General features: G+C 37.6%; 1 protein-coding gene and 1 non-coding gene across 2 annotated transcripts; one reads left to right on the forward strand and one right to left on the reverse strand.

The window, feature by feature from the left end:
• Window positions 1-100: 100 nt before the first annotated feature.
• Window positions 101-174, reverse strand: TRNAN-GUU (transfer RNA asparagine (anticodon GUU)). The gene has a single exon. It is a non-coding gene; the product is annotated as a tRNA-Asn (tRNA).
• An 11,123-nt stretch (window positions 175-11,297) lies between these two features.
• LOC130592059 (uncharacterized) lies at window positions 11,298-12,122 on the forward strand. Its single transcript, XM_057396171.1, has one exon. It carries the CDS (start codon window positions 11,298-11,300, stop codon window positions 12,120-12,122), a length of 825 nt encoding a protein of 274 aa, XP_057252154.1.
• Window positions 12,123-13,901: the final 1,779 nt, after the last annotated feature.

The raw sequence follows: 13,901 nt of genomic DNA on the forward strand, positions 1-13,901 counted from the left end.
CAGCTTGAAAGAACTGACGAAGACCATTAAGATTTAAGCAAATAAATACTACATTAAAAAAAAAAAATGGATGCCTTGAAAACTTTGGAAAAATAATATCCGCTAGAAGGAGGGCTTGAACCTCCGACCTTGTGGTTAACAGCCACACGCTCTAACCAACTGAGCTATTCCAGCTTTTGTTTCTTCCAATCATTTGTTTTTTTTTAAGAGAGAAAATACCTTGTGAACTCCGAGAGCATACACTACTTCCGTACTTTCTTAGTTGCACCATTTGGTTTTGTGCCACTATTCATCTACCAACTTTGTTAAACTATCTCGCAATATTATATAAGAAAAATATAGTCGAGTGAGATTTTGTTAAATTCGTCTCAATGTGAGGATTTCAAATATTAAATTTTTATAATTTTTACTTACACCCAGTAAGAGATTTTAACGTTCAAATAATGGTCTCGGCTCATGTGAATTAGCAAATAGTGCAACTAAAAATACAGAGATAATACTATATTATTGTGTCTCTTTTTGAATAAACAAACTTGAGCTTACGATCCTACGGTTCTACGATCCGGAAAGACCTCACCGATCCCGTTCCTATGTAGGATCTTAATTTTGTAGGATGTTTCGATCCTACCCAACCACAAAAAAACACATGGTAGGATCTTAATAAGATTCTACGATCCTACGACTCTATGATCCGATCATATCGTAAAAAAATCATAAAGTAATTTTACATATAATATTTATCCTATTAGATTTTGGTTGCATGTCACTTTAATCTTCTAGTATTAACAAAATATCACCATTTTTTAATGAAATAAGTCATTATTGATTTCTGTAAATTTTTAACATGAGTTTCTCGCCATATTCTAACACAATTATCTCTATTTTACGAAATTGTAGGATCTTACGATCCTACGATCCGATCCCACCGATTCGATCCTACCAACTCCTACGATGCAAAGTAGGATCCCGATCCTGATAACATTGCTTACCCCCAAGCAAAAACAGATTTTCGATTGAACGTGTTTGTAGTTTCCCACCCAAATAAGTAATTTTATTTTTATGGACAAAAGAATTTTTTTATGTGAAAGAATTTATTGATTTAGTTTTATCATAAGCTTCCTGTGAATGCCGGAAATCCCAAATAAGTTTTTTCTTTTTCTTTGTTGTTTTGATACTTGTATAAATTGATTGAGAAGGAATTACATAGTAAAAGAATTTGCTTGAAAATAAATGAATTTTTTCCATACATATTGCAAAAGGTAGTTTTATTTCTCTTTTTGTGTCAGATTTCATCTTATTTCCTTGCATACCTTCCACGTAGGACTTGATGCGAGAATTTATTTATAAATTTTGCTTAAGAAGAACGTATTAGAATTAGTGGTTCACATTGCAAAACCACTAATCGGGTAACGGATTTAGGAAACATATAACCGCTACCTAGGGTAGCGGATATTGGATAATATTATATGTAAAGAGATAATATTATAATGTAAAGGGTAGAATGGTACTTTCATAGTCATAGGTCTGTAATGTAAACACTATATATATTGAATGCCAGGTTAACACAATTATTTCCCACACTGGTACATGGTATCACAGCCAAGGATTTCCTAGAAGAATTTTATTTTCTTCAGCCAAATTTTTTTTTCCACGTACTAAAAAAAAAACACATATTTTTTTCCCCAATATATTTTTTACGTGCTTCTCTTTCCTGGCCATGGATTCGCAGTCTTCTTCCGCTATCAACGTTGCGTCGCAGCCTCTGCCGGCAATCATCTCTGCAGCTCTGCTGACCTCCTCGGCCCTCGCCGTCGCTTTGTCGACCGTCACCGATCTCGCCGGACCGCAGTCCTACGCTGCCTCTTTCTTGTCGCAGCCTTATTTCGCTGTTGGGTTATCCTCGACGCCCGCCCAGTCGGTTGGACCATCGTACTCCATTGTACCTCCGGTCACCGCCGTCGCTTACTTCACCGATCTCGCCGGACCGCAGCCCTACGCTCCCTGGCGTCCTTCCATGGCGTCTCTGCCGCCTTCCAGCCGGTTGGTTTCCCCTCCTCCTCCTCGCACACGCCTCAACGAATTCCGCCAGGATTTCACCCCACCCATGCGTCGCCCATCACATGAGGGTATGGTAACATGTTTTCTATGCCACCGTATTCTTCTTCTGTTTTTGCTATGCCACAAATCTCTGCCTCTAATCTGAGTAATCTTGTCACTATCACCCTCTCTTCCCCTGAAGATTATTTATTATCGAAAACTCAGATTACTTGTCTATTACTTTCACATCAACTGCTTGGTATGGTTAAAGGCACGATTTATATTCCCCCTCCAACTATTATTGATGAACATGATGTTTCTATCCCTAATAATCAGTTTTATGAATATTTGCGTGTGGATCAACAAATAAAATCGTGGATTTTTGTCACACTGTCTAGGGATATTTTTATAGATGTGCATGATTTATCTACCTCTGTGGAGATTTGGACTCGTTTACAAACTAGATTTATGCATGCTAGTATGGTTAGATCAATGGAATTAAAGGGACGTCTAACTCGGATTAAAAAGACTGCTTCCCAGACAATGGATGGGTATTTACGGGAAATTAAGGTGATTGTTGATTCCCTTGCTGCTATCGTGTCCTGTGTCGAACTAGGATTTAGTGCAGTATACTCTTTTTGGCCTAGATCGTGATTCTGAGTACGATCATATAGTTACTACCCTCCTGCATTATCCATTCCCCATTAGTTTTGATGATTTGCGTCCCAAGTTGTTACTGCATGCACAAAGATTGATAACTTCTAAGGATGCATCTGATCCATCATCCCATCATTCCTTACTTGCCGTTAAAACTACTGGTACTGGTTCAAGTTCCTCCTCCCAGACTAATTCTGGAGGGAGAAATCGGGGAAGGAATAACAAAAAAGGTGTAATAATACGTGGGGCAACAAGCTGGGGTAATAATGGTGGGAATGGAGGAAACAATAATAATCGTGGCTCTGGAGGAAACAACAATAACAATAATAATCGGGGATGATCAAATGGGAGTAATTCATCAAATAGTAACAATGTTACTTCTACCCCTACTTCCGATACATGTGGTTTGTGTTGGTTTCCAGGTCACCAAGCTGCCTACTGTCCCCAGCGTTTCAATCATAACTTTGTTACCTCCTCCTCAGAAAGTGTCACTCGAGCCTTAGCTGCACTATCTGTTGGTGGTGAAGCTAATGACTCAGTCTGGTACCCGGATTTGGGAGCTGCATCTCACATGACTCCTCAGGATGGTACGTTCTCTATTAAAACTCCTTATCTGGGTCTAGTTCTGTGTAGTTGGTAATGTACCTTACTCCCAATTAAAAGTACTGGTAATTTAACTTTAAAAACTGCAAGTTTCCCTTCGTTTATCATTGTCTGTCATGTCCCTAATTTAAAACATAATTTATTATCAGTTAACAAGTGTGTCATAAAATGATTGTGTTGTGAGTTTTGATAAACTTCTGTGTAGTTAAGGACAGATAACGGGGAAGTTCTGCTCAGGGAACCAGTAAACAAGGTGTCTACCTCTTCAGTCCGCATTGTCCCTCCTGAGCCTTCAGTTCTGCTTTCCTAGCCATTAAGGAGTCGGGTGATGTGGGATGCTCGCTGGGTCATACTATTCTAGCATTATAGGAAAATTATGTTAAATAAATATATACATTACTTCTAAATTTCATATGATTGTGTAGGCTGTAAGCTAGGAAAGATACATCGTTTGCCTTTTGATTCTGTTGAACATATTTCTACATATCCATTATATAAAATTCATAGTGATCTTGGGCAATCTCCTATTTTGTCAAATCAATTATTTCGCTATTATGTTTGTTTGTTGATGATTTCGCGCTATTCCTGGATTTATCCTTTACGTCGAAAATCGGAAGCTTATTCTAAATTCCTTATGTTTCAAAAGATGGCTGAAAATCTTTTTAATTGCAAAATTAAAATATTTCAAAGTGATGGAGGAAGAGAATTTGACAATTCTCCTCTTCTTCAGCATTTTTCTAACAATGGTATAATTTTTCAAAAATCTTGTCCCCACACTCCAGCTCAAAACGGTGTTGCAGAACGCAAACATCGTCATATCATTGAAATGGCTCGTACTATGATTATTCACTCTGACTTTCGTGCTGAATTTTGGGTTAATGCATCATATACTGCCACTTACACTATCAATAGATTACCCAGCTCGGTTTTAGGGGGTGTTTCTCCTTTTGAAAAATTATTTCATCGTCCCCCTTCCTATCAATTTTTGAAAACATTTTGATGTGAATGCTTTCCTTTGTTTCTAAACTCTAAAAATCACAAACTGCAACCTAAATCTAAAACTTGTGTTTTTATTGGATATGCATTGGAATATAAAGGGTATCGATGTTTTGATCCTACTACCAAGAAAGTCTACACTAGTTGTCATGTTCTTTTTCATGAACATAAATTTCCATATCGTCAGTTGCTTGGTCCTGCACCATCTATGCCTTACACCTCTCCTATGGTTCTGACTAGTGACTGGTCCCCCACCAATATAGCTAGTGTGTCTTCTGCGTCCCATCTCTCCTCTCCTAGTGTGCCTTCCACTAGTGTGTTTGCGTCCGCTGACCCGCCCCTCCTCCCTCGTGTCTCGGCTGTTGGGAGTACTCCCATCTCGGCGCTAGCTGAGAGCCGCGAAGTCCTCTCGCCCAGATCTGTTGGGCTCGCTGGCACTCCCTTGGCAGCTGGCACGGTCCCCACCAACTCGTCTGTCCCGTCCGCTGGATTCCCAGCGTCTACGCCTAGTGACACGGCTCGCTTCACAACGTGCGCTGTCTCGGCCACAGCAGCTGCTGTCCATGCTCCCCCCACTGAGTCTCCGTCCCCTACCTCGCCCTCTAGTCCTGTGGATCCTGCACCCTCCCCACCTACCATTATTGCGAATAAACATCCCATGGTTACCCGTGTTAAAGATGGTGTTTCTAAGCCTCGTGTCCTAATGAACTTAAACACTGAAATTGTAGAGTCTGAACCTACAAATTTTAAATAAGCTTCTAAAGACTCACGTTGGCGTCAGGCTATGTTAGATGAATATAATGTTTTAATTAAAAATGATACATGGGAGTTGGTACCTCGCAACTATGATAAGAATTTACTTGGTTGTAAGTGGGTTTACAAGATTAAATATCATTCTGATGGTTCTGTGGAGCGGTTCAAAGCCAGACTTGTTGTTTTTGGCAATCATCAGCAGGAAGGTATTGATTACTTTGAAACCGTTAGTCCTGTTGTTAAACCTACTAATATTCGCTTGGTTCTTACTATTGTTATTTCTCTTAAATGGTCTATTCGTCAGTTAGATGTCAAAAATGCGTTTCTTCATGGTTTTCTCAATGAAGAGGTTTATAAGCGTCAACCTTCGGGTTTTGTTCATCTATCTAAACCTACTCATATTTGTCGTCTTCGTAAGTCCATTTATGGTTTGAAACAGCTCCTAGAGCTTGGTTTCTCGGTTTAGCAACTTTCTTTTATCTATTGGTTTCAAGTGCAGCAGTTGTGACACTTCTATGTTACTCTGAAATATCGTGGTCATCTCATTATTCTTCTCTTATATGTTGATGACATTGTCCTTACTGGTAGTAGTCCTCCTCTTGTTGCCAAATTCATTTCTGTTCTTTCTTCTCAATTTGCTATGAAGGATTTAGGGGATCTTCATTATTCTTAGGTGTGCAGGTTGTGCGTACTCCCTCTGGTTTATTTTTGTCTCAAATAAGTATGTATTGATTTACTACGTAAATTCCATCTTCATACTGTTAAACCAGTTACCACTCCTGTTGTCTCTAGAGTAACATTGTCTCTGCTTGATGGAGAACTTCTTGCTGATCCCACAGATTATCGTAGTATGGTTGGTGCATTGCAGTACTTAACTATGACTCGTCCTGATATTGCTTATGCTGTTAATATGGTGTCTCAGTTTATGCATGCTCCTCGTACTACTCACCTTCATGCTGTGAAAAGAATTTTCAGATATCTGCAGGGCACTCTGGATTATGGACTTTATTTATATAGCAGAGTTCTCCTACTGTTGTTATTGCCTATTCTGATGCAGATTGGGCAGGATGTCCTGACACACGGCGTTCTACTACTGGATATGCTGTCTTTCTTGGGAAGAATTTAATTTCCTGGCGTTCTAAAAAGCAACCTACTGTCTCCAAATCCTCCACTGAAGCTGAATATAGGGCAGTTGCCTACACAGCTGCAGAAACTATTTGGCTCAAGCAACTTCTTGCTGACATTGGCCATTTTCTCCGTCGTCCTGTGATTGTCTATTGCGACAATGTCTCTGCTACTTATCTCACTGCTAATCCAGTTCATCATGATCGTAGCAAACATATCGATGTTGACTATCACTTTGTTCGAGAAATGGTTGCCAAGGGAGGTCTTATTGTTCGACATGTTCCTACTCAGTCTCAGGTTGTAGACATTTTTACTAAAGATCTATCTACTGACTTATTTACTAATCCGTTGTTTCACCTCGTAAAGATTGAGGGGGTGTATTGGATAATATTATATGTAAAGGGATAATATTATAATGTAAAGGGTAGAATGGTATATTCATAGTCATAGGTCTGTAATGTAAACACTATATATATTGAATGCCAAGTTAACCTACAACAGGTTAACACAATTATTTCCCACACTTGTACAGCGGAACTATTATGAATTAATTGAAACCCAAGAATCAGAGATAGAAATACACCAATACCCAGAAGTGAAACTTAGTGAATAACTAAAATCAAGAAGTAACCCGATGGGAGAACACTTTTTACATTTTACCGAGTAATTATTGTGGGTAGTCAAACGAGTGGTTAATTTGAGGAGGATGATGAACAAAGTGAGAAGAGAGAAAATTGAGGTTTTGAGCGCCATTGTTGATAGTTTGTTGAAGGAAGTCGAAACATAGAGAAAGATAGAGTCATTGGGAGTATATTGGGAGGTTAAATTCTTTAAAAAGGAAGAAATTAAGAAGTTGTAAAAATGAGAAATTGACTAATTCATCACATACAGTTGTTAAGTTCGATAATGATGTAAAAATGGAGTGTGGAGAAGTTTTGTCTGATGTAAGGGTCGACTATTGCTTTTTAGATTTGAGTACCCTGATACTGATATCAGAGGTTATATTGTTGACCACCAACAAGAGTGGCGCGTGATTTCCATGTATTAACCGTTGATTCGGGTAGCAGTTTTTGTAAAATTAACCGCTCCTTGTATTAACCGCTTACTTTGACGACAATTAAAAAAAGAATCTTGCGTCCAGTCCTATGTGGATGATACACAAGGAATTAAGATACACTTAGACATAAAACAAGAAATAAAACTTTATTTTTGCAATATCTATGAGAAAAATTCAAAATATATAAATACGATGGAAGGATAACAAAAAATTCATTTAGTAATCTCATACTTTTTCATATTACTTATAATGTTTCTGTGATGCACAAGTTACCTCATAAGTTGTGTGTCCCAACAAAAATTTAAATATCTTTAAAAAAAATAGTAGTTAAAACACATGCAATATATCATTCACCTTATCAACCAAAAACAAACAACTCATTCAATAAACATGTTATGGTTTAATGTTTATAAATATTTAAATATACTTATCTTAATAAAATAAAAAATAATAATATACCAATGATAAAATTGAATGTATTCAACCTCCCAATATTAATAATATCTTTTATTTTTTTGAACTGAATTAACTAGATAATTAAGCATTTATCCATCCTATAGTTGCGCTAACATATCAGTAACTTTTTTGTGTGTATGATTATTAGAACTCGAGCACCTTAATTGAAAAGGTTATTATATGTTTGATTATATTTTTGTCAATTTTTCCTATATCGCAACTATATCACTTTTAGTTAATGTGTTCTTGTATAATTGTCTGCCTTCCATTCAATCCCTTTAATAGTAAAAACAAAAAAAAAGTTATACACCTAAATGTACGGTGAACATTATATATTTAATGCTATTTGTTTAGTTCATTTAAAATCATCCAATTAAGTAAAATGTACTAAAATCATCCAATAGGATTCTCCAAGACAACATATGAAATCAAGTATTATTTTGATGCTTTGTCTTGAAACTAGTTCTTTAGTTTTGTTATCCTTGAGAAAATCAAAAAGCAATATATATTCTTTAAAATGGTGTAAAGCAATAAACAGAGAGGTGCACATTTTGAAAGAAAAGGAAATTCAACTTGATATACTTTGAGCTTTTTCATTTTGTAACCTTTTTTTGAATTTTCATATGGTACCACTGCAGTTTAGATTTATTCTATACCATAACATTCTTTTAAACGTTAGTTTTAGATTAAATAGGGTTAGTAGTTTGCCTCATTTACGTGTCTTGTGCGTCCAGAATAGTTCAACTAAGGTTTATGAATAATTTTGGCTCTTGTGGGTCAAAATTGAAGTCGAAATTAGAGAAAAATGACTAACACCTCGTTTTATGTGTCAGAAAATGCCTACTTATTTTACAAAAATGGACCTTGAATATAGTCGTTAAGGACATAAATTACTCTTAAAACTTTAATTACACAAAAATTAGACAAAACCTAACACTATTTAACCCTCTGATAACACGTTTATACATTCACTTTTATGTGTTATATTTGCGGGTTTTTATCATATTATCTCCATATAGTTGATCTTGTTAGGCTATTATTCTTTCTATTTCGATTATTGCTCTTCTCGGGTTATTTTTCTTGCTTTTGTAGGATTTTTGCTTGGATAGTGTGTAGACTTAACAAGGTCGGATTTAACGCGTTGGAAGAGCTATAAAGTATAGGGGGAAGCTTGCTCCGCAACGTGCTTGCGGCTCACTCCATCATACCGCAGCACACATGCGGCACAATCCACGAAAGGAGCTAAAATCACAAGAGGGCAGTCCACTCCGCAGTGGTACCGCGGCTCATTGATTCGTACCGCAGCTCACCTGCGGCCCCTTGATTTCTAGACGAATTCAGCCTTTTATTTAGGTTTTAAGAGTCTCAATCCTAGAGGAGGTCTACTACTATTTTGCTAGCATAAAAAAATAGGTTTTTTTAGATAGTCTTTTATCTATCACTTGGACAAACTTTATTTGGAGATATTGTATTACGTTATTTTCATTCAACTCGAGGGTTCTACTTTCAAGATTGAATTTTCATCAATTCAATTCAAGATTCGGTATTTCTTTATTCTCTCTTTCATTCCTTAATTGTTAATCATGTTTTCTTTAATTGTTTTTGCTATTGTTCCTGTTAATATGTGTGAGTAGTTTTCTTATTCCAAGATCTAGCGGAACCTTAATATGATTAATGCATGAATTAATTCTTTAAATTCTTTAATAATAATTCCAATTAATATGCTTAATTGATTGTGCTTATGCCGATACTAGATTAGGGATAATTAGTATTGTTATTAATCCATTGTTATAATCACAACGGGAGTTGGGTTTTAACGGGTTTGAATAGTTCAATTAAGGGTTTGAAGTTCATCACGGGAGTAGTTGAATGGATAATTAGGAAGTTAGAGTAATGTGCTTAATGTCTTTAATTTACATGATTCCACGGAAGTAGGTTTGATTGTGGATTAGAGAAGCTATTGAAACTCGGGAGAGATCAATAGTAGTGTCTAGGGATTACTTTTCCTCATTAATTAATTGAATTATATGTTAGGGTAGAACGACTATTGCATTAATCGTATTTGTGGTGATGCTTGATCTTGGATGTTTTTAGCATTTGATTATCATACTATTTAGTTTAATCGCTTCCGTAGTTCTTTAGTTATTATTCCTCATCTATCTTAATTGGTTACCTGCTTAGTATTTACTCGAGTCTATTTAATTAATTAAACCATAGTCTCTTGGGATTCGACCCTTACTTGCCCGTCTACATAGTAGTGGTTTAGTTAGGTTATTTTTGTTAGGTACGCGACACGCCTATCAAATTTTGGCGCCGTTGCCGGGGACTAACGGTTTTTAATCTAGTTATTTGTGATTCGTATTTACTAAGCTTTTGATTTGTTGCTTCGGCTACTGTCCTTTGTGTTTTTGATCTCTTCTTTTTAGTTCTCTGTTGCATGCAAACTCGAAGTTCAGGTACTGAAAGTCTTACACCATTTGATTCTGAGATCGAAGCTACTGCACGGAGAAGACAAGGTAGAAAAAGGAGAAATCGGAAAAGAAGGACTATGGGTGAAACAGACAAATCTCTTCAAGAGTACGGAATTCCTGACACAACAACAGGAATTCTCTCTAGTATCGTCAGACCACCTGTCACTGCTCAGTTCATTCAATTCATCTCCAATGATGCTTTTTCGGGGTCACCGAAGGAATGCCCTATTGATCACATTGACAGTTTCCTGGAAAAGTGTGATACAATGAAGATTCATGGAGTTACTGACGATGCTATTCGTTGCTTCCCGTTTTCACTTAGGGATTTAGCAAGGGAGTGGTTACGAGATGAAGGCGTAGGTTCGTTTGATACATGGGACAAGCTTGCAAGGGCTTTTCTGATCAGATTCTTGGGGCCAGAGAAAACTGCAGAGTTGAGGAATGCCATATCCACTTTCAAGCAATCAGAGGATGAGTCCTTATATCATTCATGGAGGAGATTCAAGCGATTGCAGAGACACTGTCCTCACACGGTATTCCAGAGTGGATGCTGATTCAGACCTTCTATAATGGTTTGACTCATGAGTTCCGCATATACATTGATGCTGCGTCCGGTGGTTCTCTCTATGACTAAAAACCCAACTGAAGCCAAGGCGTTGATTGAGAAATGGCAGCCAATGATAGTTATCATCCAGGGGGCCGAAATTCTGTGAAAACCAGAGGAAAATTTGATGTTGATGCTTTAACCCTCTTGACAAGTTTCCGTGCAAGCATTGACTAGCAAGTTCGATAAGCTCCAAGCCGGATCATCTTCTACTTCATCAGAAACATGTCAATTATGTGGTATCCAAGGCCACATAGCATCACAATGTCAACCTCCTCCGAAGACATGTCAATTGACAAGCAAATGCCTTCTATACCACGCAATCCAAAAGGCCAAATGATCCCTATTCCAACACATACAATGAAGGGTGGAGGAATCATCCGAATTTCTCTTACAAGAATACTCAAGCTCAACAGAATCCACCTCCTCCACAACCTCGCAACAACTACATTGCACCACCGGGTTTCCAACCAAGGCCACCAAACATCAACAACTAGTGCAACAACCACCACCTCAAAAGACTAATCTTGAGTTGATGATGGAGAATTTTATTGCTACCACCAACAATTCCATTCAACAACTACAAGCTCAGAACAAGCTCATGGAAAATCAGATAAGCCAACTTGCTCATCAAGTTGGTCAATCTTCGAAGGCTCCGGGTTCTTTTCCGGGTCAGACAGAGCAACCACCAAAAGGACATATCAATGCCATCACTTTGAGGAGTGGAAAACAATTGGAAGATCCTCCCGCAAGGGAGCCATCAAATAAGGTTGTTGAAGAGGTAGTCACTAATGATAAGGTGGTCGATAGTAGTGTGATCGAGGATGAACCAAAGGCATTGAATCCACCTCCACTTGCCCCATATGTTCCACAAGTTCCTTTCCCGCAAAGGTTGGCACAAGCAAAGTTGGAGAAGAAGTATGGAAAATTCCTTGAGATTTTAAAGAAGCTTCACATCAATATTCCATTCTTAGACGCCATATCCGAGATGCCCTCTTATGCCAAATTCTTGAAGGATATGCTCTCCAACAAAAAGAAGCTAGAAGAGAATGCTAGCGTTGCTTTAACTGCGGAATGTAGTGCTATTTTGCAAAATACTCTTCCTAAGAAGCTTGGTGATCCGGGTAGTTATTCAATTCCAGTCAAGCTTGGGGATATGGAAATTAAGAAGGCATTGTGTGATCTTGGTGCGAGTGTGAGTCTCATGCCTCTATCTATCTGCAACAAGCTTCAAATGGGTGAACTAAAGCCCACACGCATCTCTCTACAACTTGCGGATAGGTCGGTTAAATTTCCTCTTGGTGTGCTTGAAGATGTCCCTCTTCGCGTGGGAAAATTCTTTATCCATGTGATTTTGTCGTGATGGAAATGGAGGAAGATGTACATTCCCTATTATTCTTGGTAGGCCATTCTTGGCTACCGCGGGTGCAATGATAGACATGAAGAATAGGAAGATCACTTTTGAGGTTGGTGATGAGAAGCTAGAATACTCACTTGATGATTCTATGGGAACCCGTCTATGGGAGACACCGTTTGCCAAGTGGATGTTCTAGATGATTTACAACATGAGCAGGTACCCTTGAATAAGTCCATGATGCACTTGAAACAGTGTTAATGGGGAGTGCCGATGAAGAAGATTGGGAAACAAGAGAGTACAAGCGATTACTTGAGGAAGCAAAAGCCAACCCGATCACTACTCCAATGAAGGAAATTCTCAGCTCTTCGGGTGTTGGGGAGAGTACTACGCCTCCCGAGGTAGAATTAAAACCCCTTCCCTCTTCTCTTAATTATGCATATCTTGGTCCTAATGATACATATCCTGTTATTGTTAATGCTGAGCTTAATGACACTCAATTGGAGCAATTGCTCGATGTTTTGAGAAATTATAAAAGTGTCATTGGGTACACCATTGATGATATTAAGGGTATTAATCCCTCTTTTTGTATGCATAAAATCATTCTTGACGACGATCATGCCTCCTCCATAGAACCTCAAAGAAGACTTAATCCAAATATGATGGAGGTAGTTAAAAAAGAGGTTCTTAAATTGGATCACGGGATATGATAGCACTAAATACAACTTGGTCTAGTGGTGAAAACTTTGGTACATGAACTTGAGGTCACGGGATCAAAACCTATACTATGCAATTTCTATTTTTTTTTATTGTACATGGATTACATGAACTAAAACTCTCTAGGGAGAGCGCCACGTGGCACCGTTCTTGATTTACGCACGCCTTTTAATATATTAGTATAGATTACTTTTTCGTTAAATAGGGATAGTAGTTTGCCTCATTTACGTGCCTTGTGCGTCATGAATAGTTCAACTAAGGTTTATGAATAATTTTGGCTCTTGTGGGTCAAAATTGAAGTCGAAATTAGAGAAAAACGACTAGCACCTCGTTTTATGTGTCAGAAAATGCCTACTTGTTTTACAAAAATGGACCTTAAATATAGGCCTTGTTTGGTTGACAAAACAAATCATGGGAAGTACAAATTCCTATGAAGTAGAATTATATGAAGTTATTCGGTTGGCAAAATCATGGGAATTTGCACTTCCTAGGAAGTTCTACTTCCTCCAAAATGGAGGAAGTTACTTACCTAGGTCCCCCTAAGTAAGTAGAACTTCCCATGGGAAGTTCTACTTCAAACACAATTTTACACTTCCTAGGAATTTCAAATACATGGAAAAAATAACTTACTAGGAAGTATGACTTCCTATATCCAACCAAACAAGGCCATAGTCGTTAAGGACATAAATTACTCTCAAAACTTTAATTACACAAAAATTAGACAAAACCTAACACTATTTAAACCTCAAACTAATGTTTTGTTTAATACTCCCTCCGTCCATAATATCGTATTATCGTGCCTACTTCATTTTTGGTCGGTTAAACATTAAAATCTTTGACCGAATATTCTCATTTGTATATATAAAAAAACATATTCATGTGGGATTTTGTTAGATTCATCTCAATGTGTAGTTTCATAATATCAACTTTTTATATTTTTTGTTAATACGGAATTGAAAATATTAAAGGTCAAAGTTACGTCTTGGAAACCGTGTAAAAAAGAAACAAGCACTATATTATGGGACGGAGGAAGTATAATGTTACAGTACTATAAAATAAGGTTAAACTACA

Source organism: Beta vulgaris, chromosome 1, assembly GCF_026745355.1.
Source record: "Beta vulgaris subsp. vulgaris cultivar EL10 chromosome 1, EL10.2, whole genome shotgun sequence".
NCBI classification, from domain to species: domain Eukaryota; kingdom Viridiplantae; phylum Streptophyta; class Magnoliopsida; order Caryophyllales; family Amaranthaceae; genus Beta; species Beta vulgaris.

Excerpts from the sequence above, each read along its gene's own strand:
- LOC130592059 (XM_057396171.1), top strand. The coding sequence starts at position 11,298 with ATGGAGAATTTTATTGCTACCACCAACAATTCCATTCAACAACTACAA.